Source organism: Lontra canadensis, unplaced genomic scaffold (assembly GCF_010015895.1).
Source record: "Lontra canadensis isolate GAN:19392208 unplaced genomic scaffold, GSC_riverotter_1.0 scaffold1, whole genome shotgun sequence".
NCBI classification, from domain to species: Eukaryota; Metazoa; Chordata; class Mammalia; order Carnivora; family Mustelidae; genus Lontra; species Lontra canadensis.
This window is the reverse complement of record NW_022630995.1, coordinates 65,393,522-65,419,429: the sequence shown is the minus strand read 5'-3', so window position 1 is coordinate 65,419,429 and position 25,908 is coordinate 65,393,522. Positions and strand designations below refer to the sequence as shown.

At 59.5% G+C, this 25,908-nt stretch overlaps 2 protein-coding genes across 5 annotated transcripts in view; both read left to right on the top strand.

Moving 5' to 3' along the window:
- Positions 1-8,988, top strand: part of HTT (huntingtin) — a 134,842-nt gene extending 125,854 nt beyond the window's left edge. For all 4 annotated transcript variants that reach the window (XM_032855925.1, XM_032855922.1, XM_032855917.1 and 1 more), the window contains 8 exons: positions 1,931-2,086; positions 4,301-4,491; positions 4,659-4,773; positions 4,919-5,132; positions 5,533-5,638; positions 7,326-7,488; positions 7,662-7,822; positions 8,718-8,988. In XM_032855925.1, the coding sequence (XP_032711816.1) occupies positions 1,931-2,086; positions 4,301-4,491; positions 4,659-4,773; positions 4,919-5,132; positions 5,533-5,638; positions 7,326-7,488; positions 7,662-7,822; positions 8,718-8,931 (1,320 nt within the window). In that variant the 3' untranslated portion in view covers positions 8,932-8,988. The remainder of the gene's footprint in view (positions 1-1,930; positions 2,087-4,300; positions 4,492-4,658; positions 4,774-4,918; positions 5,133-5,532; positions 5,639-7,325; positions 7,489-7,661; positions 7,823-8,717) is intronic.
- Positions 8,989-17,823: 8,835 nt separating this feature from the next.
- On the top strand, positions 17,824-24,833 carry MSANTD1 (Myb/SANT DNA binding domain containing 1). Its single transcript, XM_032869321.1, has 3 exons — positions 17,824-18,231; positions 21,749-22,024; positions 24,293-24,833. Exons 1-3 carry the CDS (start codon positions 17,978-17,980, stop codon positions 24,531-24,533), a joined length of 771 nt encoding a protein of 256 aa, XP_032725212.1. The 5' UTR covers positions 17,824-17,977; the 3' UTR covers positions 24,534-24,833.
- The last annotated feature ends 1,075 nt before the right edge of the window (positions 24,834-25,908 follow it).

Sequence of the window (25,908 nt, the reverse complement as noted above, 5' to 3'; positions counted from 1 at the left end):
GGCGTGCACGCACTCACACGTCCACAGCAGTACAGATGCTGCGCACAGTCGCATAGTCCGCGGTCTCTGGGAACCTGGGAGGGCGCTCTTAGTGGCTCGCAGGTGCAGGAGGGTGAAGTATTTCTCCAGCCCAGGGAGGGGCCACTTTGTATGTTTCTGATCTATGGCCAGTGAGAGTGCCGTGTGCATCATGACATGAGGAGGCTCTGAAGGCCCCCCTGCTTAGCCACGTCCACCTTAAGGGCCCATCTCGTAACCGTTTGCTTTATTAGATGGGAGCTGGACTCTCAGTCCTGCCTCCACACTCCCTTTGAGAAGCTCCTGTGCGGGCAGTTGTTCTCTCTGTGGACTCGGCCTCCTGCACAATCGAAGACCCCAAAGGGCATTTGTGCGAGGACTGGGTCTACGTTGTTCACCGAATTGGGAGTGGAGTTGTGTGGTTTACAAATAGTTCCTTGTGAGCCACCATCTTCGCCTCCATATCATCACGTGGCAGGAAGTGAGCGAGACTTTGGAGCCCACGACTTCAGTCCCTGCTTCCTGCCCATGGACCAGCCGGCTAGAGGCATCTGCACGGTCTCTGCCATGGAGGGCTCCAGCCCCGACATGCCTCCATCCGGTAATGGCAGGCGACGACTTTGAGCCTGGTTCTTGCCAGTACACAGCTTTTACGGTTCTTAAATCATTAGATACCTCATCAAGGGGAGATGCCCAAAACCTCATTTTTAATGTGTAGTGAAAGTTTACAACCTGATTTTTTTTAAAAATCAATAAATAGTAGGCACCTGTAATAAGGGTTTTTTTTTTAATTTATCCATTTAAAATAACAATGATTTTTATTTTAAAGTAACACTTCTTAATTAGTAAGAAGAGCCTTATTTTACATTTCTGCAAATCTCTTGACTGATTTTTTTAAAAGAGAGTTAGAGGGGCACCTGGGTGGCTCAGTGGGTTAAAGCCTCTGCCTTCGGCTCGGGTTGTAATCTCAGGGCCCTGGGATTGAGCCCCACATCAGGCTCTCTGCTCGGCGGGGAGCCTGCTTCCCCCTCTCTCTCTGCCTGCCTCTCTGCCTACTTGTGATCTTTGTCTGTCTGTCAAATAAATAAATAAAATCTTAAAAAAAAAAAAAAAAGAGAAAACCTCTGTTGAGCAGAGAGCCCGATGTGGGGCTCAATTCCAGGACCCTGGGATCATGACCTGAGCCGAAGGCAGAGGCTTTAACCCACTGAGCCACCCAGGCACCCCGAAAGTTGGATTCTTATGTCTGCTCTGACTTCAGTCTAATATCAAAGGATTTCTAGAAAAGTTCTCTCTATGGTCAGAAGAGAGTAGAAAGGCAGACAGGGTCTCTGTGTTACCACGGAAGCAGTTCCGAACTCCAGAGGCCTGGGAGGCACCCCAGTGTCTGCTGTGTCTGCCTTCGGCACTGCTGCTCCCAGGGGCTCACTGAGCCCCATGTGGCCTGTGCCTGGGCCTCTGAGGAGGGCAGCGCTTCTGCCTGCGCGCCAAGTGACACGGGAAGAAGTGAGCCTCCAAGAACTCAACGTTTTGGGGAGTTGGAATCATCCAAGCATCTATTTCTGAAATGGTGGCCCATTTCTCTGTCCAGGGCTTTGGAGAGCCTGTCCCCCAGTGCTATGGGGCAGGGGGGCTGGGGGTGTCTGGTGTTTTGCAGAAGAGCAGTTGGAGGGCTTCTCAGTGGCGCTGCGGCTGTGACAGATCCAGGCGTGGGCTCTCGCTGGACATTGTAGACACAGAAGCATTCTTCAGAGGCTACTCGGTGACCAGTCCTTCGCCTGGTCTGTTCACGCCTCTGTTGTAGGTTTCCATGGGGGCCACTTGTGTACCTGGCCAGGACTCCTTTGAGTACCCAGCATGTGCATTTTGGACGTTGTTGCTTACTTGCTATCTGAATGCCCTGTGCCCCCAGCTCCTGGTGGTGTCGGACTTGTTCACGGAGCGCACCCAGTTTGAGATGATGTACTCGGCGCTCACAGAGCTGCGGAGGGTGCATCCTGCCGAAGACGAGATTCTTACCCAGTACCTGGTGCCTGCCACCTGCAAGGCGGCTGCTGTCCTCGGGATGGTAAGCGAGGGCTGCTGTGGGGGCCACCTGGTGTCGGCCGCCTGGTGTCAGCCACGGGTGTAGCCTCGGCCTTGGACGACCTGGCACGGGCTGGAGGTCATCTGCTTCTCCGTGGGTCATGGTGAAGTGTGTTGTGTGGGCGAACCTCGGCTTGGGGCTCTAGTACCCCTTAGGTCCGTGATGTGATGACCCATCTCCCCCAGGAGCCAGGGGTGCAGGCGGTGGAAACGTGATGGCTCCTCCTCCAATAGCCCACGCCCCCCGCCCACAGAACCCTGTGCTTCCTCTCACTGGAGCTTCCCTCCTGGGGGCCGTGTTACCCTAGAAACCCTGCATTTCCTCCCCCATAGTCTGGGTGCTCTGGTCTCTTCTTGGCAGGAGGGCACACGATCTACTGGTGAGTCCTTTCTTACTCCGCAGCTAACTGACGAGAACTGGGCCGGTGGGGTGCACGCCGTTCTCTGTGCGCCCTCACATAGTGTCCGCTCACCAGATAGGCTGTGGGCACATGAACGTGCTTGTGCACAGGCCCTGCCTTTGTTAGCTGGTCAGGGACTAAAGCTCGGCCTCCAGACAGCGCCAAGCTGGCTTGTGCTCTCGGCTATGTAGCTGCCACCGTTGACCCTGGGGCCCAGCCTCCTGTTGACAGCAGGGACTCCTCCATCTACCCCACATGTGGGGGCTGCCTCCTCCACATCCCCATGAGGTTCTTTCTGTCCTGGTGCTGCGGCAGGTCTCCCCCACCCAGCCCGTTGTGGAGAAGGCCAAGACCAGGTCACACAGGACGTGGCAGAGGTGTGGGCCCACATCTGTGGCCTGCAGCCCTGCTTCTTGCCCCTTCCTGGCTGTGGCCCCTGTTGAATTTGTGCCTCTGACCCCAAGTGCCCGGGCAGGTACCCTGCATCCTGGGTGGCTGTCAGCCGTGGAGCCACCATCCAGGAGCAGGAACAATGAACCCATCAGCTTGCCCCCGTGAGCACATCACTTCAAAGTGTGTGCTCTCCGGGTGTCGAGAGACACGTGAAAGCTGGACTTGAAAGCGTCTTTTTTGTCTTTGTGGGGGATTTCAGCTGCTGGCTGCATTTTCATCCTAATTGTGTTTTTGTGCTCAGGCCCAGATCCCCCTAGACAAATGTCGTGTTGTCGATAAATTGAATAACTAAAAAGCATTTTTCAGAAGACCCTGAGGCAAACACTGCATGTTCACACTGTCCCCGTCCTGACGTGCTCGCAGATGTCCCCATGAAGGTGGGGGCTCTATAGCCAAATATTTCCACAGCGTTGGGGACCATGCCTCTCTCATGGCAGGTCCTGCTGGGGCTTGCAGAGGCGGGGGCTGGCCTCTGGTGGTGGGGGTTCTTGGGAAGGCAGCACCCCACCCTGGCGTATGCACATTGGCTCACAGGAACCCTTGGCGAGAGCCACCTTTCCCCCCAGGTGGGTCGCCCCACCCCCACGCTGCTTTCTGTGGCCACTTCTTCCCCAAGAAGGTGTGAGTCTGGAGGGAGGAGTGTGGCATGCTTGGTTTCTGCGGCGCCCCACTAGGTCTCGGGCACTGAAAGAACACAGGTAACATTTTGGTCCAGGTCGGTGTAGACTACTGTCCAGGGTCCCCAAGACCACCCTGGGTTTTTGCTGGGAAGATTCACATATACTCACAGCTGGAGGTTTATCCTGTGAACACAGACAAGGCAAAATCAGTGAAGGGAACAGGTACGGGGTGGGGGGCCTTGGAGGGACAAAGTCCAGAGGAAACAGACGCCAGCAGCCAGCATCCTCTCCCGGGGAGTCAGGTGGGACACACTCTGTTCCCAGCAGCGCTGTGTGACAACACGTGTGGAGTCCCTTCTCCTGGGGAAGCTCGTGAGAGACGCAGAGCAGGGCTGTCACCGGTGCTAGTCCTTTAGGCCCCTCTCCCTGGCTCAGCCCCGACCGCAAAGCTGTTGGCGCTGACTGCAACATGGGAAGGGGACAGGAGGAAGGGGTGTCGGCACCGACTGCAGAGTGGGTGCAGACAGGGTGGGGGGCATGTTTGAGGAGCTGAGAAGGCTCCCAATGGCCAGGACCCCAGGCGCCTGCCTAGGGCCAGCACTGTGCGGGTGTCTCCAGCAAAGTCCCCGCAGCATACTGTCTTCCTCTATAGCATGAGGTCAGCCCCTCCTCGGTCTCTCCCATTGTGGTGGGCTAACCTCTGCCCCTGTGCCCATGCCCTAGGACAAGGCTGTGGCAGAGCCGGTCAGCCGGCTGCTGGAGAGCACACTGAGGAGCAGCCACCTGCCCAGCAAGGTTGGGGCCCTGCACGGTGCGCTTTATGTGCTGGAGTGCGACCTCCTGGATGAGACGGCAAAGCAGCTCGTCCCGGTCATCAGCGACTATCTCCTCTCCAACCTCAAGGGGGTGGCCCAGTGAGTATGAGTGGCCTTGTGGGGTCTCCATGTGGGATAGGGTGGGGTAGATCACACATCAGGTGGTGGGGCCAAGGGTGGCACCCTTCCGTGGGGACGGGGCCCGAGGTCCCTGAGACACAGGTACAGCACACACCGTCAGCTTGGTCCTCACCTCGTGGTTTCAGCTGCGTGAACATTCACAGCCAGCAGCACGTGCTGGTCATGTGCGCCACCGCCTTCTACCTGATCGAGAACTATCCCCTGGACGTGGGCCCAGAGTTCTCAGCCTCAATCATACAGGTGAGCGGTCTGGGGCAGCCTGCTCTGGAACAGGAGTGGGCGTGCACACACGGTCACCTGTGGGGGGGCACGGTCAGATCATTTTGATTTGGGGAGTAGGCATGAGCCACAGAGGCCTGACCCAGAAGTGTTTCTTCTCGGTCAGATGTGTGGGGTGATGCTGTCCGGAAGTGAGGAATCCACCCCATCCATCATCTACCACTGTGTTCTGCGGGGCCTAGAGCGCCTCCTGCTCTCTGAACAACTCTGCCGGCTGGATGCGGAGTCCCTGGTCAAGCTGAGTGTGGACAGAGTGAATGTGCACAGCCCACACCGGGCCATGGCTGCCCTGGGCCTGATGCTTACCTGCATGTACACAGGTGAGCTGCGGGACCCCAGAGACTGGCCCAGGCCCACCTGGGCCCGGCAGGTTAGTGACCCCGAGCTCCAGGCCACACGGGCCTCCTGTCTCTGTGAGAGAGAAGCATTCTCATTCTTGGGACACAGACCACGGGGCCTCACTGGCACTTGGGGGAGATCTAGAGTCTGGGATCATGGGGTAACGGGCTCAAGGTCACATTGTTGTATAGGCTTCATTCAGAGCTGGGCCTGGGGAGCAGGTCTGCAGACTGACCGCCGAGCCCCGTGTACCTGGGTCGGGCCCTGGGCTGCTGAGAGTTCCCTTCAGCTGGCTTCACAGCATCTCCCAGGGTTTGTTGAACTGCTGTGAGTTCAAGGCACAGTCTTCAAGACATAACAGTACCCAACGATTTGTTTCAGGAAAGGAGAAACTCAGTCCGGGCAGAAGCTCAGACCCCAGCCCTGCCACCCCAGATAGCGAGTCAGTGATTGTGGCAATGGAGCGTGTGTCTGTTCTTTTTGACAGGTAAGAAATGAAGCCCACCTTTGCCCTGAGCTGCCCTGGCGTGTTTGCTGGAGGCAGTGGCCTTCCCTTGCACCTGCTTTCCTCTCAGCCTTGCCCCTGTGGTCCTCTAGCTTCCTACTTGTGTCCCGACCTGGCACACACCACATTCAGGGCTCTGCAGCAGTGGGCCATCCTTGGAGCCCAGTACCCGGGAGTCTGGGGTTGACCAGCTTTGAGGCAAGTCCGAGCGCTCACCCCTCTCTCGTGAAGGTAGCGGGCAGCACCTGTCAGTGTGGAGGCATTAGGAGGGGCTTGTTAATGAGACAAGTCCTGCTCATGGAGTTCTGAGCAGTCCTGAAGACATCCATCACACGCTGCTGCCTTCATGGGAGAAGAGCCTCATGGTCAGAGCGGGCTCGGCTGCCTACCCCTGGGGCATGGGGGCCTGGCCTTTGAGCAGCATTAGTGGTAACTTCGGGGCTAGTGTTGAGTGGACTATGACAAACATTTAGACAGTAAACAGAAGTGCTTCTGGGAGCTTGTAGTTAATCCCCTCCTTCCCCTACTGCATGCGCTTGTGTCCAGGGTTGGCTCGGCTTGCCAATTCTGGAAAATGGGTTAGGCATCTTGCCAGGCTCTTTCCCCAGGACAGGGTCCCCGGTTCTGATCCAGGCCTCCCAGCCCAGGCGACATGATGCATCTGTGGCCTTGGGAGGCCCATTGTGTGCCGCTCAGCCTGTCCTGTCCCTTCAACTAGGTCTGCCAGAAGCATCTGGCTTTCACTGGAGCACACTGAGCAAGGTTGTTCCTGTGTCCACTTGGGCTGTGAGGTATTATGGAAAGCCGAGCACTGCAGTCTATTTCTGTGTTGAAATTTAAAATGAGTATTTATAGCCATTCTTCCATTCCACACAGATCTGTCAAGCTGGGCCACAGCCAGGTGGCAGGCAGGGGAGCCCACATTCAGGTCCCCGTCTTCATGGACTTTGTGCCCCAGTGCTAACCAAATAGACCAGTGTTTTAGTGAGTTCCCTCAGGTGTGCTACTTGGTCACGCTCCAGACACGAGGTGGGGACAACCGTGGGCATCACCTGGAGCAGCAGCCTCACATGTGCCAGGCTGTAGCCGGCATCTGCAGCAGGGGGATCTGTGCACACCTAGAAGGGGGCACGGGTCCAGCTTCTGGGTCAGTTCTGGTGCTTTCCGCAGTGTATGGCTCTCCATACATAAAAGAGCGTGGCCACCCTCGGGGTGCAGACTGAAGTCTCGGGGGTGAGGGGCGTCAGCAGGAGTGTGTGCGGGCCCAGTCAAGGAAGAAGAAAGGTCCTTGCTGACTGCAGTGCTGTGGCAGCAGAATGGGGGGCTGAGAAGAGGTCATAAAGCATTTGGACGTGGAAATGAATGTAACATGGACAGGGTTCTTAGGAGCTTTTGGTTTTTACTCTCCAATGGCACCATCTGAAACCCTTTCTGCTTATTACTTGGCATGACTTGGAAGCCCCTCTCCGAGTCATTGGCTCCCCATGGGGTGGGGCACTGGGTCTGTGCGCTCACCTGCAGGTCCCCAGCGAGGTAGCAGGGGTGGGGGAGCTTCGCCTGTTTGCTCTTGCAGGTCATGTCCTAGGACCCAGGCCATCTCTCAACCGGTTTCAGACATGAGGCCTTCTCAGGCTGGGGCCAGACTCTGACCTGTGTCCCCTCCTTTTAGGGTCAGGAAAGGGTTCCCCTGTGAAGCCAGAGTGGTGGCACGGATCCTTCCTCAGTTTTTAGATGACTTCTTCCCACCCCAGGACGTCATGAACAAAGTCATTGGAGAATTTCTGTCCAACCAGCAGCCGTACCCACAGTTCATGGCCACTGTTGTGTACAAGGTGAGGGCATGGGGTCATGGAGCCGGGGGCCCTGAGGTTGACTCACCCAGACTTTTCAGACTGAATGCCTTTTACTATCTGAGTGTGCTGACCCAGTAGACTTGCCCGTGGGCCTACTTCCTCACCTTTGAGAACCAGAAGCATGCCATGACCCAGCCTCTCATCTTTCTCAGGTTTTCCAGACTCTACACACCACTGGGCAGTCGTCCATGGTCCGGGACTGGGTCATGCTGTCCCTCTCCAACTTCACGCAGAGGACCCCAGTGGCCATGGCCGTGTGGAGCCTCTCCTGCTTCTTCGTCAGTGCTTCCACCAGCCCATGGGTCTCGGCTGTGTATCCTTCCCTGGGTCCAGGCCGCCACGCGGTAGTTTCTGTTTGTCAGTCCTGCAGACTCCTCTCGCAGCGTCTGGGTTCCTGTTTTCTGTTAGAGTTTTTGCAAGGAACCCAGCTGTCAAATGACGTTTATCTTAAGCCTCGAGAGAGTGCAGCATTGGTAAGGGAACAGAAAGGCGAATGTTTACCACACTGACCAGTACCACTGGGAGAGGCGGGGCGGGAGGGGTGCCCCGGGCAGCAGGAGGTCCCCGTGGACTCCTCCCGCCTGCCCTCGGGCCCTGTGCAGTTGGCTGTGTGGCTGATCCTGGTTTTCATTATTCCTGGTCCATTGTGCCTCGTGTCAACCTCGCGGGTGAAAGGCTTAAGTAAAGATCCAGTTCCCACCCCAAAAATGCTGGCTGCCAAAAGGGGATGTTCTTCTCTGGCAGCCTTCCCCCAAGACAGACCAGAGCCTCTGAGCAGACAGCGGTCCTGGTGCTGGCGGCTGGCCTCGCTCAGCATTGCCAGGGAGGGCCCGGGCTCGGGGGCCATGGCTCTGGCCTGCCTCTGTGGGAGCAGGGCCCGTGGGAGCATCAGCAGCCAGAACTGTGCAGGGAGTCAGGCCAGGTAAGTGCTGAGGAGTGGAGCACCCCCGCCTCTGGGTTCCCCTCCCCACCGGGCAGAGCCAGGCTTGCAGCTGCTGCAGCAGCGTCATTGGCCGTTCCCAGCTTGGCTAGCAGGAACGAGGTGGGAGGCAGCTGCTGCTGCTGTCCAGGTGCCCCGCCTCTGCTCCAGGCGGCCTGTGTGTAGACCTGTGTTGGGGAAGGACAGCCTGGTGAGGCCGGAGAGGCGTGGACGGGAGACCATTCATTCTTCCCTCACTTGAGCCTTGCTCCCTTGACTCATCTGCCAGCCTTCCCCACGTCATCAGCAGGATGGGCAAGCTGGAGCAAGTGGACATTAACCTCTTCTGCCTGGTGGCCACGGACTTTTATAGACACCAGATAGAAGAGGAGCTGGACCGCCGGGCCTTTCAGTCCGTGTTCGAGGTGGTCGCGGCACCAGGAAACCCGTATCATCGACTGCTGACTTGTTTGCAGAATGTCCACAAGGTCGCCGCGTGCTGAGCGCCCACGTGGGGCAGTGGCCCTGGAGCTGGGGATCCCGCCCATGTCGGCGCGGTTCTGCACGCAGGCCTCCCCCCTCCCCCATGTCGCATTGTGGCCGGGCAGGCGGTGTCCAGCTCTGCCATGTGACGGAGGAGCTCTGTGGCAGTGAGGCTGCTTGCAGGGAACATATGCAGTAACGTGGGGTTGAGCCTGAGTCCTTGCGGAGGGCAGGGCAGCTGTGTCACTAACCCTCTGTGCCGCGGCTAGTGCGAGATGCCAGCTAACCAGCCGTTCCCGTCCTCCCCGTGCCCAGTCAGCTCGAGGCCGCTGGGCCACAGCTGCTGTTGCATCCAGGGCGGAGTCCTTGCGCTTGCAGGGTGGCCCGGGCCCCTCTGCTGTCCCACAGGCAGGAGGTGGTGCCAGCGGGCTGTGGGGAGCACTCCCCCGGGCTCTGCGGTGTGTGCGGGTCCGGGGTGGGGGTTGCTGGGTACGCGACACCCAGCGCCGTACTTCCCTTTCTCTGTTTTCTTCTCAGGATTTAAAGTTTAATTATATCAGTAAAGAGATTAATTTTAAGGTAACTTTCTCTGCCCGTGTAGAGTATGTACATTGCCAAGTCTTTGCCGCACGCAGCAGCACCGGTGGAGGCTTCCCTGAACTGGGGTGCTCCCGCCGCCACCTGTTCTCCGTCCCGCAGCTCCTCCTGCCGGACACCTGCCTTTCGTATTAACACGCCAGCCGCGCTCGGTGGCGCACTTCACCCTTTCTCATGCGTTCACAACTAGTAAGAATTTAGCTGTTTAATGTTGAGGTGTCTGCGTCAGGAACGCACACAGCCTCTCCGGGGATTGGAAAGTGCCAGCCCCTGACCCGTGCACAGGTGGGGTCTCTCCTCCCACCTGGACGGCTCCAGAGCTTCCACCCCAGTGAAGGACTGCTGTACTGGTCCCTCACTAACAAAGCCAGCCCACCCGGCTCTGACAGTCTGTCGTGTTCAGTGACGCCGGACCGGTTGGCCTGCAGTCCCGTCCTGAGCGGAGTCTGGGTGGCCGTCTGCCCAGGGGCCGACTGGCCGCTCTTGGGGTCTGGTTCCCATGCGGTCCCTCTTGTGTGTTAAGGCCCAAGCTCTTGGTCAAGGGCAAAGCTTGGCACCTTGGCAGCCATTCAAGAAGGACCCCAACACCTCCTCGGCGCCCTTCCCAGCTCAGCCTGTACACTGGGCCTCCTTTCGGGAGGGTGCAGATCTGTACCCAGTGGACTCAGGATGGGGCTCGATTGGAAGGAGCAGGAAGGAGACAGGACTGGGCAGCAGTTGGCTGGCCGATGGCCCCTCAGAGCCGCTGCTTCTTCCCAGACCCAGGCCACAGGACCAGCTTTCTGTTTCCAGCCCCAAAGTAGCCAAATTGTCCAGTGCAGAAGAGGCCTGGCCGTTTGGGTGGACCTCTGCTGGACAGAGCTGTGGTGTGCCTACAAGTGGGCCCGTGCTTGCTGTCTGACTAGGCTGGCGGGCTCTCTGCCCTCTTGGCCTCCAGAGATGGGCACATGGTCACATGGTGACCGCCACACCATTCAGCTTGGTTGTGATTTCAAGTGCAGGTAGTGTTTGGGGTGTTTCATGGGGTAAGTGGAAGAGAACATTGAAGCCCTTTTCCAGAGTCTGCAGAGGAGGAGTATTGGTACATGGTTAGTTACCCTGACGTCTGGCCAGCATGGGCCTGATGTCCCACCATAACACACGCAGCCAAACTGCCTGGAGGCTCCTGAGCTGACTGCCCCAGAGCTCCTGTTTCCTTCTGCCCTTTCCTGCTGCTGTGGTTTGGGACCTACTGGGGTGCAAGGTTTTCCCGCCAGCCTCCACAGAGGCCCCACCGAGCCAGGGCGTGAGTGGTAGACATGGGTCCCATGTCTGAGCAGGACCGGAAGGGAACCGGGAAAGTAAGGAAAGTAAGTCACCATTGTCCCCGGCCCCGCTGGGCTCCCATTTCTTGACCTGCCATTTCCCATAAAAAGCCTGCTGGGATGTTTGTGAGTGCGGGAAAGTGTCCCCGCACCCCCATCTGCCCCATCACCTCCACGGCCCTGAGATGGAAGCACCATGGGCCACGTGCTCTTCCTGCTGAGGCGTTGACATTGTAGGCCGTAGCACTATGAATGGGAGGTTTGGAGCTGTTCCCCTTAGGAGCCATATCACTGGGCTCACCTGTAGGCATCCCCCATCTTCCCTTGTTTGTCACCGACCCGAGATCATCATCTCTTAACAAGGGGGCCTAGAGCCCCGCCCTGCCCATGGGCAACGACCCAGACTGGGCCGTGTGCTCAGAGACGGACAGGAATTGGCGAGCGCAGGTCTTAGCCATGGAGAGCAGCAACGTGGGTGCCTGCGCAGACCTGTGAGTGTATGTATGTCTCCGTATGCAAATGTGCAAGGCTACCCAGGATGGTTGAGGCAGTTCTCAGAATTCGGCTTTTCTTAGCTGGCCACGTGGAGTTGGCTGCAAGGCTGAGACATCTAGGAACCGTGTCATTGCTCGTTAAAATCCTGAGAAAAGGGTCCGCTTTTCCAGCTCTCTGCACAAGGAATTAAAACTCTATCAAGTTCCTAGAAGTCTGTGGCAAGCAGCAGTCATCAATCCACATGTTGTTGAAAATGTTAATTTGGCAGGTCTGTTTGCAGTGGGGGGAGTTGTTTTCCTGCCGACACTTTGAACACAGACTTGAATGAAACCAGGGCGATGTCCTTCTGCCTGCCTTCCCCAGAAACGTGCCTCCCCTCCCCGCTGCCCCACTGTGGGCTGCCAGTGCCCGCGTCTCCTGCCCTGTCCTATTTTTGCCAGCAAATGGATCCGGAGGATGAATGAAGCTGACCCTTCCAGACACCCCAAATGTAGCATCAGAAGGCCCTGCCTCTTAGAGGACCCCCACCGCACCCAGCTCCCCCCCATTGCAGATGTCACTTCCAAGGCCCCAGGGCCCCAGGGCAGCTTCTCCCCGGGGAGCTGCAGTGAGCCCTTGTTGTGGGTTCTTTTGGAACAGACTCTGAGGAAGCTTTCTTCGGTAGGGGTGGGACGGTGTCTCTGGTATTGTGGGGAGTGGAGTTCAGATACTGTGAGCACCTTCCCAGTCCTCACTTTCCGTTGCGTCCTTCCCTCTGCAGTGAGCCCTTGAAGCCATGGCTCCCGGTCAGGGTGACTGTGGGGTGGTTCTTTGTCGGGGGCGGGGGCAGCAGCAGGGGAGCTGCCTTGCTGCAGAGCTCAGGAGGGCTGTGCTGCTGCTGCTGGCCTGGAAGATTCAGGGGTCACTTTCCCCCGTGCACCCGTCACTTTCAATGCAGTCGAAGGAAGCCCCTCCCCTCCCCCGAGTGCTTCTGGGAGCACCTGGCCCTGTACAGTCCCTGCTGTTTCCTGGTGCAAAATGGGTGGTGACCACTGGTGCTGGAGGATCGTGGCCGTCATGGATGCAGGTGGTTGAGCTCTGAGCTGAGCGGGGCCCCCTGTCCACGCTCGCCGCTACGTGCCACGGTGCGGTGCCAGTCAGCGGGCTGTGCGCTCCTGCCACGCAGCCACCACCATCCCCCCGACGTGGGGAGCCAGCGAGGCTGTGAGGGGCACGTCCCGGAGCCCTGACCTGGACCTGACTGTCCGCTTCCAAGAAGAGAGGGAAGGACTGACATGCTATATGTATTTAAAATTTTTTAAACTGCTGCAAACGTTGTGTATCTGAATTAAAGGGAAATAACACCACATGCTACTGTGCGAAGCATGCTTGCTCCTGGAGAACCCCTGCCAGGGACGCTGGCTCGCGCCCGGGGTGAGGGAGTGGGCTGGGTGCGGGCTGACCGGGTGTGTCCAAGAGGGCCCCACAGATGTGAGCCACTTGGGACGTTGCGATCTGGCCATCCCAGGGCCACGTGGCTTGGGCATTGTATCTGGCTCCGCGTGTGTTTGGGGCCCTGCAGGGTCATCAGGGCTGGCGCAGGGCTAGAGCCCTCACATGGGCTGGGACCTGGCCGCTGAGCTCCCCTCAAGGCCCTGTCGGCAACCAAGCTCCTGGCCTGCCTATTTGCACTTTGAAGTCTCGCCTGGGAAGGCCTCACAGGTCCCCAAAGTCTTGCCTACTCCGCTGAGTGGGGAGCCGCACTTCTTAGCTCTGGGTGCTAAGCTCCTTGGGAGCCGTGGCAGTGGGTGTTGTAATCTTGGGGTGCAGCTGTCCTACCCCCAGCTTGCACTAACCACACCTCCAGGCTGATCTGGCAGGGTACCATGTCTATGTTCACTCCAGTCCCGTGGGTTCCTGCCTGTCAGCAGTGTGGCCCCACATCCTGTACCACAGTGGGTTCCAGACAGACAACACAGGCAGCTTAGTCCCTGCCCTCAGGGTGGCAGTGTGGCTGAATGCACAGACCTCCCCAGGCTCCGTGGCAGCCCCACGCACCGCCTTGCCCTGCACTGGGACCATGCTGGAGCACTGGACAGCAGGTACTGGCTCCTCATTCCAGCGGCCCTACACATTTGATGGGGCGACTTCAGCTCCCTAGATCTGACTGCTCAGTGATCCAGTTCCAAGGCCTCTGACGGGCCCTGTGAGCTTCCAAGACTCTCTCCCCCTTCCTGGTCCAAGCACAGACACTGCCTGGGGCACCTGAGCACACCTGGCCTACTGTTCTTTCCAGAAAGAAGGGTCCCAGAGCCTCTGGGGTGAGTGGATTTGCTGTTGCCCACACCCCTGTAGCAGAGGCATCCTCCTCTGAGCCTCTGGAGCTCTGCCGGGCATGATGGAGGCCTCTGGTCTCCCCCGCTAGGCAGCCTGGTGGGATGCAACACCGTGGGAGGAAGCATTCTACCTGGGCCGCTGGGCGAGACGTGGTCCTACTTTGTGGCATCCCCACGACTCCTCTTGGAAAGCCATGAGCACGTTTCCTGCAGTTTCCACTGATCTAGGCTTCAACAGCCCGGCCCCTGTCTGCCTGGATGGCACTTCCCCACCAGCCTCCCAAGCAGGAAACCTGGAGGCCACTCCCAATGGCCTGCTACTTGCCGGCCATGTCCTCTAGGGAGCTTGGGACTCCCAGGCCAAGGGGCATTTGGGATGTGGGTGGGCCCAGGGGAGCCATTGGTACAGGGTTGGGGCCTGCCCACCGAGGCAGAGGGCTGACAGGTAAGGGTCTGGGCTCCCCAGGGATGTAGGGAAAAGGGCAATGGTACTAGCCTGGTGAGCTGGGCCTACAGCACCCCGCCGCCCCCCCCACACACACACACAACGCACCCACCCACACAGCGCTGGACCGCAGCTTGGAGCTTCCTCCCACTGTGAGCTGGGCCATCTGAGGCAATCGTTGCCCCCTTCCAGTGGGACAGCCCCCACCTTCTGGCCCCGCCCTCCAGGGCTCAACCCTGCCACCCCCATCCCCCCCCCGCCCCCCGCCATACTTTGCCACATTCCTCGAGCTTCCCTGCATTTGCCCAGGATGGAGTGTTTCCACTGCTGAACTCACCTGCCCACTGTGATGGGCTCGGCTCTTGGGTGTCCGGTCCTGGCAGGCGCCGGAGGCTTGTGGGCACATCTGCTTCCTACCCTGGGCCTGCCTGGCTGGGCCCCCAGCATTCGGAGTAAGTCCTACCGAGCAACAGTTCACAGGGCCCACAGCATGTGGCCACACAGGTGCCCTGGCTTCCCGCTGAGGCTTGACCACCCTTCTTCCCGCAGGTGCTGCCGGATGCCCAGCCCCTGGCCCTTTGCCTCCCCGTCCCTCAGAGACTGAGGCCATGCAGCTGTGCCAAGGTATGAAGCCCTTCCCAGCACAGGACAGACAGGGCCCCCCCCACCTAGCCAAGGCTGTGCTTGGAGGCCCCCCGAGCACTCCCCTCTTTGGGGGGTTCCAGTGCCCCCTGAAACCCAAAAAGACATTTGGACTCCAGCCTCTTGCCCGGACCCCTCTGGATGCACTGGCTGGAGGGAAAGCAGGACACGCCAACCCCTCCTCAAGGGCCCCTGTTTGCCGGAGTGCTGAGCACAGTGATGACTGTGTACCAGCGGCTGCCCCTCAGCAGCAATGGGACCAGCTAGCCTGCAAGCTGGGGGCCTCGGGGCAGCAGCTTCCTGACGTGGCTTCACTGTCCGCAGCCAGGCCAGCTTGCCTTGTCTCTGTCCTCTTCAGTGCTCTTCTGGCCTCTCCCTCGGGCCCCCACCCGTCTCAGGAGGTGCCTGGGAGCCATGGGGGAAAGCCCTCGAGGGAGGGAGCGCTGAGAGCCTCTGCCTGAGCACTGGGGGCTTCCTGGAGGGTACATCAGCCCTGAGCCTTCCTGGGGGGTGCTGCCTGGCCAGGTAGCTGTGTCCCTGCGACCCCAGGTGAGCCCAGTGGCCCGGAGAGGAAGAAGCTCCTACAGGGAGGTGATGGCAGGGCTAGGCCTTGAACCAAGAACCCGCTGAAGGCGGGGCAGAGGCTCCTCTGTGCCCACACATGTGCCCCTGCTGCCCTCGCCCAATGCACTTCCAGTTCTGACCCAGCCTGGGCATCTCCTGCCCTTCCACCTGACAGTTCCCCATTCCAACCTCAGCTCTTGGGTGCACGGCTGGGTCTGAGGAGGACTTCTGTTAACCGTGGTAAAGCCTGGACTTCAGGAGTCCCTCCCCTGGGTTCAGGCCACCGCCAGAACCCCACAAATGCCAAGCAGCCTCATTGACGGCCCGTGGATACCAGAGCCTGGCTGGGCGCCTATGCCTGGGGGACAGGGTTGGGGCCTGTCCAGCAGGTGCGGCAGGCCCCTGCACATAAGCCAACTGGGGTTTTACCTTTTAATTTTGAATGTTGGTGCCTTTAGGTGGCGCTTTTTCTCCATAGTCCCATGGGTTCTATGGCCTTGGTCTCCTGCCCTGGCAGACCCCAGGGAGCACCTCAGCCCACCCCCTGCCTGGCTTTCAAGCCCACCTTTACTCCCACCCCTCTCCCCACACTCCTCCAGGGATGGTCACGCTGTCTCCCTGCCGGCTCCCCTTTGTGTTCCTGCAAGCCAGCCTTGCTGCCGATGTGAGCCTGGTTCTTTCCCGCAGCGCCCTCTGCCTTCCTGGTGAGCCGGGCCCCTGGTGAGCACCCCTGTGTCGCCATGCAGAGCTCACTTTTGTCCTGCAGTGTGCCCTCCCAGCCCGCTGATGCTGGCAATCCGTGGCCCCGGCCCTCAAGACATCGGGATGAGCCTTTGTCAAGCCCTGGTGGAGACCTGCTGAGGGATGGTGAGGGTCCCACGGCCAAGGACCCCAGCCATGGCCAGTAGCCACCTTGTCAGCACTGGGGGGCCTCCCAGGAGACCCCAGGAAATGCTGGGGAAATTGGCCAGGCACACAGCAGTTTGCACTGGCTATGTCCTGTGTGCCCTTCCCAGGACCATGGGCACATAGGAGGAGTGACAGGTGTTTTTTACTGGGAGCCTGGCAGCCTGGGCTCCTTCAGGAGACAGCACAGCACGGGGTCAGACGCAGTTCCAAGCCAGCCCCTTGCCCATAGGCTGACTTCACCTCTCCACCCCTTGGGCTTTTCATGGGTAAAAAGGGAATAACCATGAGGATCAAAGTGGGAGATATTATCTATAGCTCTTTTTTTTTTTTTAAGATTTTATTTATTTATTTGACAGAGATCACAAGTAGGCAGAGAGAGAAGGAAGAAGGCTGCCCACTGAGCAGAGAGCCCGATGCGGGGCTCGACTCCAGGACCCTGTGATCATGACCTGAGCTGAAGGCAGGGGCTTTAACCCACTGAGCCACCCAGGTGCCCCTTATCTATAGCTCTTAAAACAGTGCCCAGGATCCAGAGAATACTCAAATTATTATGTTCTCACTTTTGCAAGTATTCTGAACCCAGGATCACACAGCTAGAGTAGAAAATAAAATGGCCTGGCTCGATGTAGATCCAATTGTCATGAGGGAAAAAGGGAAGAAAGACCAAAACCAAGTAGGAAGACTACAGAGAGGAGGTGATGTCAGAATAGGGCTTTGAAGAATGAGTAGGAGTTTGCCGGTAAGTCCAAAGGCCAAGTCTAGGTGATCTCTTGGGAAGGGAGGGGCTACCTGAGATTGGTCCCTTTGTTTGCTCACGTAGTTACCCAGCAAGACTTTAGCAAATCCTTTTCCGTGAGGTACTGGGGTTGCAAGGAGCACGCCACCCACTGGGCGGAAGCAGGTCAAGGGCAGATGGCGCTGAGCAGGATGAGGTTAGGGCTGCCCAGGATGGGAGGGTCAGATAGACACAGCCACCTGCTGCCTACCACTCCCTGGCCTTGAGAACTGCCCTGACTTCTCCACTCACCCCACATCACCAGTCACACCTTCACGGAGGGAGACAGGCCATCCTGCCTGGCCTGGCCTTGGTGCATTTCCCATAATGAAGTGGGAGTGTGTTGGCCAGGGTCACACTGGGTGTGGAGCATGTTGTGGGTAGGCGAGGGTCTGTGTGTGTGTGTGTGTGTGTGTGTGTGTGTGTGTGTGTGTCGCCGCGGGTCTCCCGCAGCTTCTGCTCCTCTATGTCTCCCCTAGGCATCCGCCTCGCTGCCCATCCTCCTCTGCGTCTCTGCATCTCCCTCTTCATTTGCCCCGGGCCCTCATTTTGTCCCTCCCTGACTCCCCCCATCATGGGCCCTTCCCGGGTCCCTGGCCTGTGTGAGTGGGGCGGGGCAGGGCGGGGGGCCGTGGCATGGTCCCCAGTTCCCAAGTCCAGGGAGCCCACTGCACGCCAGGCTCCCAACGGGCCGGGCTGGGAGGCGGGGCCGGCGCCGGGCAGCCCGATTTGGGTCTGGCCCGCTTGCTGCAATATTGATGGCCCGTCAGGGCAGCCCTGATTCCTGCGCTTTCAGTTAAAAGGTTTCTGTTGTTGTAGCTTATGCAGTTGCTCTGTTGCTATGGAAACGTGACATCAAAATGACGTTTCCCGTTTAAAAGCTTTTAACTAAATTCCTGCCTGTCAGATGTAGGCCCCATTTTGAGCGCCGAGCTGCCTTCCAGGAGTGGGGCTCCCGCCCTGGTGTGCAGGCCACGGGCCGCCTGAGCGCCCTCTTTTAACCCCGCAGGTGCCTCCAGCATGGCGGCGGCCGAAGTGCCCGGCTACCTGGTATCCCCGCAGACGGAGAAACACCGGCGCGCCCGCAACTGGACGGACGCCGAGATGCGCGGCCTCATGCTCGTCTGGGAGGAGTTCTTCGAGGAGCTGAAGCAGACCAAGCGCAACGCCAAGGTGTACGAGAAGATGGCCAGCAAGCTGCTGGAGATGACAGGGGAGCGCCGGCTGGGCGAGGAGATCAAGATCAAAATCACCAACATGACCTTCCAGTACAGGTGGGCTCTGCGCGCCACGTGCCTGTGCGCCCCGCGCCCCGCGCCCCAGCCCCGCACTGGCCCAGCCCTGGCCCCACATCGGCGGGCTGCCACAGGCCCCTCGGAGCTGAGTCAGGAAGGCCCTGTGTGGGCAGAGCCTGGCCGCAACACGGGGCCTGCATGAACCGCTGGCTCCTGTCACCGAGGTGGGAAAGCTGAGGCCCAGCAAGACGGGCGGTTGCCTGGCAGCACCCCACCCGAGACCCCTGCCCAAGCCACCCACAGGCAGCTCCCACTCGGTGAGACTGCGTGCCGGTCGCCCAGGCATGGCTCGGCTAAGTAGGGAAACTGAGGCCAGGGGCGAGAAGGAGGCTCCACTCCCAGGCCTGTAGATCCCGCCTGGTGCTCACACTCTGTCCTTTCCGGCAGCCACCAAGCCCAGCTGTGAGCGCAGCCAGCATGGTCCATGATTGGTGAGCCAGGTGTGTTGTCGGGCTGATGCTGGGGTACCCAGTAGGCCCCCACTCGTGGAAGGGGCCTTATTTGTGGAAAGAAGCCGTGGGGACCCAGGCCTGGCCCCACATCTGCCTCTACCCTTCCTGCTGTGGCCACTTTGCCCTGGCAGTCTGAGGGAGGCTGCTCGGTCGGGGCTGTGGACAGGGTTCCCAGGCGGGTGCACTGTGGCACCCCGTGGGGAGATAGCCCCGGGCCCACAGGCCTAGCACCTCGGGGGTGGGGGTGGGATCCAGGCCTGTCTGCAGACAGTCACTGTGTGCAGAGGGTCCTGGGCGTGGCCAGGGTCACAGGTGTGGACTGGGTCATGGCTGTGGCAAGGGTCATGGGCAGGGCTAGGGTTGTAGTCAGGCCAGGGTCCTACTGGGGGGAAGGTTGCCCCAGAGCTAGGGGCTGTGGGGGGAACTAGCAGCAGTGAGAGTGGGTGGGGGGCTTAGGGCAGAGGTGGACCTGTCAGTGTCCCTGAGAGGGGCGCTGTCCCCGGAGCACATGCAGGTACCCAGCAGCTCCCAGCCCCAGTGTCCTCCTGCTGCTCCTAGGGACTGCTGTGAGCAGAGGGGAGAGGCGTTGTCAGGGCTGGGTGTAGACAGGGCCTGCAGGCTTGCCCTAGGCACCTTGAGGGGATCTGCCCTACCAACAGTAGACAGGGGGCCACCCCTTGCCCCTCCTGGCCTGCAGCTCCCAGCCCGTCTGGGGCCTGGATGCATGCAGAGGCTTCCCAGGGCCTCTGACATCCAGTTGGCCATTTTCAGTTGTTAACTTTTCATGGCCCTTGAAGGAGTAGTTCCAGAGTGTGGACCCGCCGGAAGGCCCATCTCCACCTGCAGCCCCAGCTCCCAGGCAGGCCCAGGGGCCAGAAATGAGGCAGCCACTAAGGCCACAGTCACAACATAAACAATGTCCTGTTCCAGCCACCAGCTTGAGGGCTGAGTTGTCCGTAGACATGTGTGTCCCTGTCCCCCCCTCCTCCATGCACACGGCGCACCCCTCTATGCCTGGTGGGGGTTTGCCCATCTGACTCACAAATTCATGGGCTCTGATTGGTGTCTGGCCAAGTTATTAATTATTTATCCTGAGAGCCTTCTGCAGAGTCCCAGGGGAGGTGTTGTGTTCCGTTCCTGGAGGTGGGGGCTGTGGGCCAAGGAGGCCATAGGAGAGGAGGGTACAGCAGAGCTAGGGCCTGGGCCCTCCAGTCGGGCCCCATTCCAGATGCTGCTGGGGGTAAGGGTTGCACGCATATATAACATTATTTTCCCATTCCCTGAGGGGGAAACTGAGGCCTAGAGCAGAGGAGGGACTTGCCCAAGCCTTTAACAGGCTGATGCTTTCATTAGTTGACTAGTTCTTTATCTCTTTCCTCCCATCCACACCCAGAAAGCCTCCCACAGCAAAGTCTTTTCTTATTTTTTCACTATAGCTCTTTACATATTAAGGTTGTCAAGGTAAGGAAGACTGAGTAGCTGCATTCCTTGGAGCATGGTTTCTTGGAATACCCTTCCGGGGTCTCCTGTGTCAGAGGCAGCCCTTCCTTCATTTCTCCAAGGAGTAGCCTGGCCCATGGTCAGAACAAGCACAGGGGGGCCTCCGGAGGGGCTGGAGGGGAGCCTAGGCAGAGGCTGGATGTGGGCCCCAGGCACAGTCCTCTACTTCCTGCACCTGGAATCTGTGTAGGCCTCCAGGGTGATGGGTGGTCCTGGGGTCAGGAGACGAAGCAGCCATGCCTTTTCTTCTATGGCCTATGCCTGGCTTTTTGCTGAGGACATTCTGCTCAGCGGATGCTGTTCCTAAGGCCAGCTCCTGCCGTGGCTGGCCTTGGCTTACTGCCCTGAGCCACAGACCCCCGTGCTGTCCAGGTGGGTCCATTTGCTGAAAGCAACTAGTTCAGATGGTCAGCTCAGTATTTCCAGTGACCAGTGTGACCAGGGGCCCATGCTGGCAGGAACCCCACATCAGGAGGCAGGAGCCATCCGGCCACAAGGGTTTCTGTAGCTTGAGGGCCTCCCTACTTGGGAGGGCCATAGACTAATGCTGGGTCAGAAGGGGCAGACAGCAACCCCCCTCCCCCAAATTGTGGCCTCCTTCCAGGCCTGGCCAGGGCTGCCCAGCTCTCCTGTAGCTGGGTCTCCCTTTCCTGAGCTCCCAGAATTCAGCCAAGGCACAGGGACCTACAAGGTCTGTCTGCAGGGAAGAGTAGGATGCAGGGCTGGGTAGGTGCCCAGCTCACAATGGGCAGAGCTGTGCTGTGCATACCCTTGGCCCCTGAGTCTAAGTAGGAATGGGGGATGTCAGGCCCAGCCCTGCTGCCTCCTGGTAGCTTCAGTCAGGAATGTTATCTGGTCGGTTTGCTGTTTGCCAGAACTGGGCATTGTCTTATTAAATTCTCCCTAAACCTTGTGAGGAGTTTACTTTGCTCATGCCCATTTTACTGATGTGAAAATGGAGGCTCAGAGAGGTTAATGAACCTGTCTAATGTCACACAGCAAAGTGGTGGAGATAAGCTACAGCTCAGGTCTGTTGGACACTGAAGCCTGCGTTCTTTACTCTGTGGATCTCGCTTCTCAGGTGTTCTCTTTAGAAAAACACATTCCTTCTATCATTGTCTTACGTTTGCTTTATATGATAGTTATCAGAAGATTTTATTCCTATGTTTGTATGATGTATTTTATTATTGCTGGTTAACTTAAAAGCAGGATTTGTTCCTTGTAGGGAGTTTAGAAACTACAGACCAGCAAGGACAGAAACAGTACAGCATAACCCCGGGCCCCGGCGCTCACGGACGACCTTATTCATGTTTGGGGTACATGATTCTAGTGCCCACCATGGGGTAGGTCCCCAGCCTGACTTTTTTCCCTGTCTCATGTCCCCTTGGCCCTGGAGCCTGGCCAGTTTTTCTGGGGAGGTTGTCTGGCCAAGAGTGGTTCCCTGGGGCCCCAGCGCCCCCAAGCACCCCTCAGCCGAGGGCCAGGTGGAACAGGCCGGGAGCAGCTCCGTTTCTCATCCTTGGCTCTTGTGTCTCTCGTTTCAGGAAATTAAAATGCATGACAGATAGCGAGTCCGTCCCGCCCGACTGGCCCTATTACCTAGCCATTGATAGGATTCTGGCCAAGGTCCCCGAGTCCTGTGATGGCAAACTGCCGGACGGCCAGCAGCCGGGGCCCTCCACGTCCCAGACCGAGGCGTCCCTGTCGCCGTCTGCTAAGTCCACCCCTCTGTACTTACCGTATAACCAGTGCTCCTACGAAGGCCGCTTCCAAGACGATCGCTCCGACAGCTCCTCCAGCTTACTGTCCCTTAAGTTCAGGTAGTGTGTGTCTTCCTTCCCTGCCTCCACCTCCAGCAGGGCCAGGAGCCTGGCGGCCAGAGAGGGGGCTGGGAGAGGAGAGGGGTGGCGGCTCTGGGGCGGTGGCATCCTCTGCCATCCCTGGCTGGCTGCCAAGGCCTAGGTGGTATGCAAGGGCGCCCAGGACAGGGAGGCTGCAGATGGGGGGCCTCAAACAGGGGACCCTCAGACCAGAGGGCCTTAGATGGGAGGCCACAGACCGGGGGGCCTCAGACGGGGGGACCTCAAACAGGGGGCCCTCAGACGGGGAGCCATGGGTGAGGGCCCTCAGATGGGGAGCCTCAGATGGGGGTGCCACAGCTGGGGGGCCTCAGACGGAGGACCTCAGACAGGGGGCGCCTCAGAGGGGGTGGCCTCAGACGGGGGACCTCAGATGGGGGGCCGCAGATGGGGTTGCTGCAGACAGGGGGCCTCAGACAGGGGGACCTCAGACAGGGGGACCTCAGACGGGGGTGCCTCAGATGGGGAGGCCTCAGACAGGGGGCCTCAGACGTGGGACCTCAGATGGGGGGCCTCAGATGAGGGCCTTCAAATGGGGGACCACAGATGGGGTACCACAGACGGGGTGCCACAGATGGGGCACCTCAGAAGGAGGCCTCAGACGGGGGGCCTCAGACGGAGGGCCTCAGATGGGGGGCCTCAGACGGGGGGAGCTCAGACAAGGGACCTTGGACGGGAGGCCTCAGATTGGGGGGCCTCAGATGGGGGGAGCTCAGATGGGGGCGCTGCAGACAGGGGCCCTCAGACGGGGAAGCCTCAAAGAGGGAGGTTTCAGACAGGCTGGTCAGACTGGGAGGCAGGAGATACTGAAGTTCAGGCTGTCATGTCCATAGTCTGGTTTCGTCTCCTGGCTCCATTACTTTCTAGCTGTGTGGAAAGTCCTTGACCTCTCTGGGCCTCAGTCTCCTTCTGTAAAATGGGGATAAATCAGCACTTAGTCTGAGGATGGCTGGGAGTGTCACAAGAGAGAAGGGTGGGGACTGGCACATGGAGGAAGACCAAGTGCTCCCCCACCAACCCCCCAGTTTCTGGCTCCTGGGCTCCCCATCACCCCCAGCAGACCCTGACCCAGGGTCTTCCTCCTCCCTGCCCTGGCAAGGCTGGCTGGGAGGGGAATTGGGCTGAACCCCCAGAGCATGCTCCTCAGCTAAGACCAGCGGGCATTCCTGTCCCCTCTGCTGTCCTTCATAAACGTCCTGCTTGGCCAGCCCCAGCCACATGAACCTGCCCTCGGGAGGCCCACAGACAGGTGCACAGGAAGCACAGCTCCGGGGTATGGAGGCCTGGGGAACCAGAGGGACACTTGGGGCCGGCTTTCAGGGGTGATTAGGAGTTGGCTGGTTGGGGAAGAGAAGGCATAGAGCAGATTTGAGTGTGGCCCTGTTTCTTCCTCAGCCGTGGGCTGTAGGTCTGTCAGATGGGGGTGAGATGAGAAGGGTCTTGGGGAGTGTGAAATCTGGGGCTGCCGCTCATTTTGTCTGGTGCCCCTTCCTTGCGGTGGATTTCTCAGCAAAGACCCCAAACAAAAATGCCTTTGTGATGGCCAGACGGAATCGGCTGGAAACTTGAGGGTTATGGCCAGGTGTTTCCATGGGCTGACCCAGTTCCCAGACCCACAGCTGCCCCCAGGCACCGCACCAGGGCTGGGACATGGGAGCTGCTGTCCTGCCTCTGAGGTTGGCTGGGGCGCTGCTCTGCTTCAAAGCACAGGGCCCAGAGAAGGGGACTGGCCAAGGCCTTGGGGGGTCTGGTGGGAGGTGGCCTGTTAGACCGGGGTGCTCACTGCCCCCCAGCAGAGAGCACAGGGCCTGGCTGCAGCACCAGCTGCCTTTGCCTCCCTGGAACCGCCAGAGGTTCCAGTCCCCATGGGAGAAGCCACAGCGCCCCTGGCCACCCAGTCCTTCTCGTCTCTCCCCTGGTGTGGCCACTGCCCTCCCTTCCACTGAGCCCCACACCAGGCCTGTGCCCCCCGACCGGTCCAGGGGTTTGGGGCTGCTCCTGTGGCAAGGTGTACCCTGTCCAGTCGGGCTATGGGGGTTTGGATGGCCCTGGGACCCAGGACTGGGGTCTGGGACTGCCTTGGGTCCCACAGAGTGGCGGTGCCCACAGTCCCTCCTTGCTGGCTGCCCGGGGCCACCGCGGGGTAGGGGTGGGGCGGTGCTGGGCACGTCAGGTGGGCGGAGCCACAACCTTGCGGCCCGCCATCCCCACGCGGCACTGTCCTTCCAGGTCGGATGAGCGGCCCGTGAAGAAGCGCAAGGTGCAGAGCGGCCACTTGCAGAAGAAGAAGCTGCGGCTGCTGGAGGCCATGTTGGAGGAGCAGCGGAGGCTGAGCCGCGCCGTGGAGGAGACGTGCCGCGAGGTGCGCCGCGTGCTGGACCAGCAGAACCTGCTGCAGGTGCAGAGCCTCCAGCTGCAGGAGCGCATGATGAGCCTGCTGGAGAAGATGATCGCTAAGTCCAGCGCATAGGGCCGGCGACACCGTGCAGGCCAGCTGCTCCAGGCCGGGGCCCGGGGTCGGGATGGACGGCCTTCCGTCCGCCCTGGGGCTGCTCTGGGGAAGGGAGGCCGCGGCTGCCAGTCTTGCTCCGGCCAGGTACTTCAGAAGAACTCCTGGCATCTGTCCTCCAACACCATCACCGTCGGTGGTACTCACAATGGCTTTTGATACTCGCTATGTGATTTCTTGTGACTCCCTGGAAGCAGAGCTCATGTTCTCAGCTCACAGGTTGGTCAGTTCCAAACACGAACACGAACAGGGACAGGCCGGTGACAGCTTCATGCCCGGAGCAGAAACCCTCCCGTGGGGGAGACAGCAGTCTCGTCTGACCCCGGGCCGAAGCCCAGAAAGCCCGCCGCCCTCTTCTCGGAGCGCTGAGTCCTCCGAAGGCCTCCCCGTGAGGACACTAACAGAGCAAGGCCTGGTGCCCACGTTTCGGTTCTCTGGGCCCAGGGGGAGGTGGCACTGATGAAACAGAGACCTGGCCTCATGCACTCACACTCTGGCTGGGGAGGCAGCTGAGCAAGGAGGGCAAAGTCATGATAGCAGGCTGTGGTCGGCGCCGCAGGAGGAGGGAAGGGCAGGGACGAGAAGGGACAAGCTCATCTCCCCGCCTCTGTTCTGTCACCAGGAGGAAAACCTTTCCAGACTGTTCTCTGCTGGCTTCCTCCTAAGTCTTGTTGGCCACTGGGGCTTTGGTTCCCAACTGCCAGGGATGCAGGGCTCCCCGCCTGGGACTGGCATATTGCTGCCCACACAGCAGGGTTCTGAGACCACCCGGCCGGTGATATGGTTTGACTTACGATCCAGGAAAGCACCTTCTGGGTGAAGGCAGATGTCCTGCCAAGAGTCCTTCCCAGCCATCCTGGTGTGATAGCAGCCAGCTCATCTGATGCTGCTGTGCTTGCCCAGGGGGTGTGAGGCCAGCCCCAGGCCTGGCTGCGGTGGGCAAGAGACTAGGCAGCCGTGGAGCCCAGAGCAGCCAGACGTCCCCCAGCTCGGCCGCCTTGGGGACCCCCCCCAGCACACACGCCAGGGACTCCAACCACACTGCTTTGGGACCAAAGGCAGTGGTGCAGTGAAGGTGTGACCAGTGGTTCTGCTGAAGTGTGAACTTGCCAATTTCTGCCAAAATAGCCAGTGTGCCCACCAAGGCCCATCTTGGCTAGCAGCACGTCCGTGAACCTGTGCTGGGGAGGTGGGCACAGGACAAGCCTCAGCAACCGCTGCAAGGAGACCTCAGGGGCATCGTGTGCTGCTGACCTGAGCTGGGGGCTGGTTTTAGGCTGTGCCTGAGCATCACCTAGGTGGCGACAGACTGCGGCTCTGCATGACCGTCCTGGCG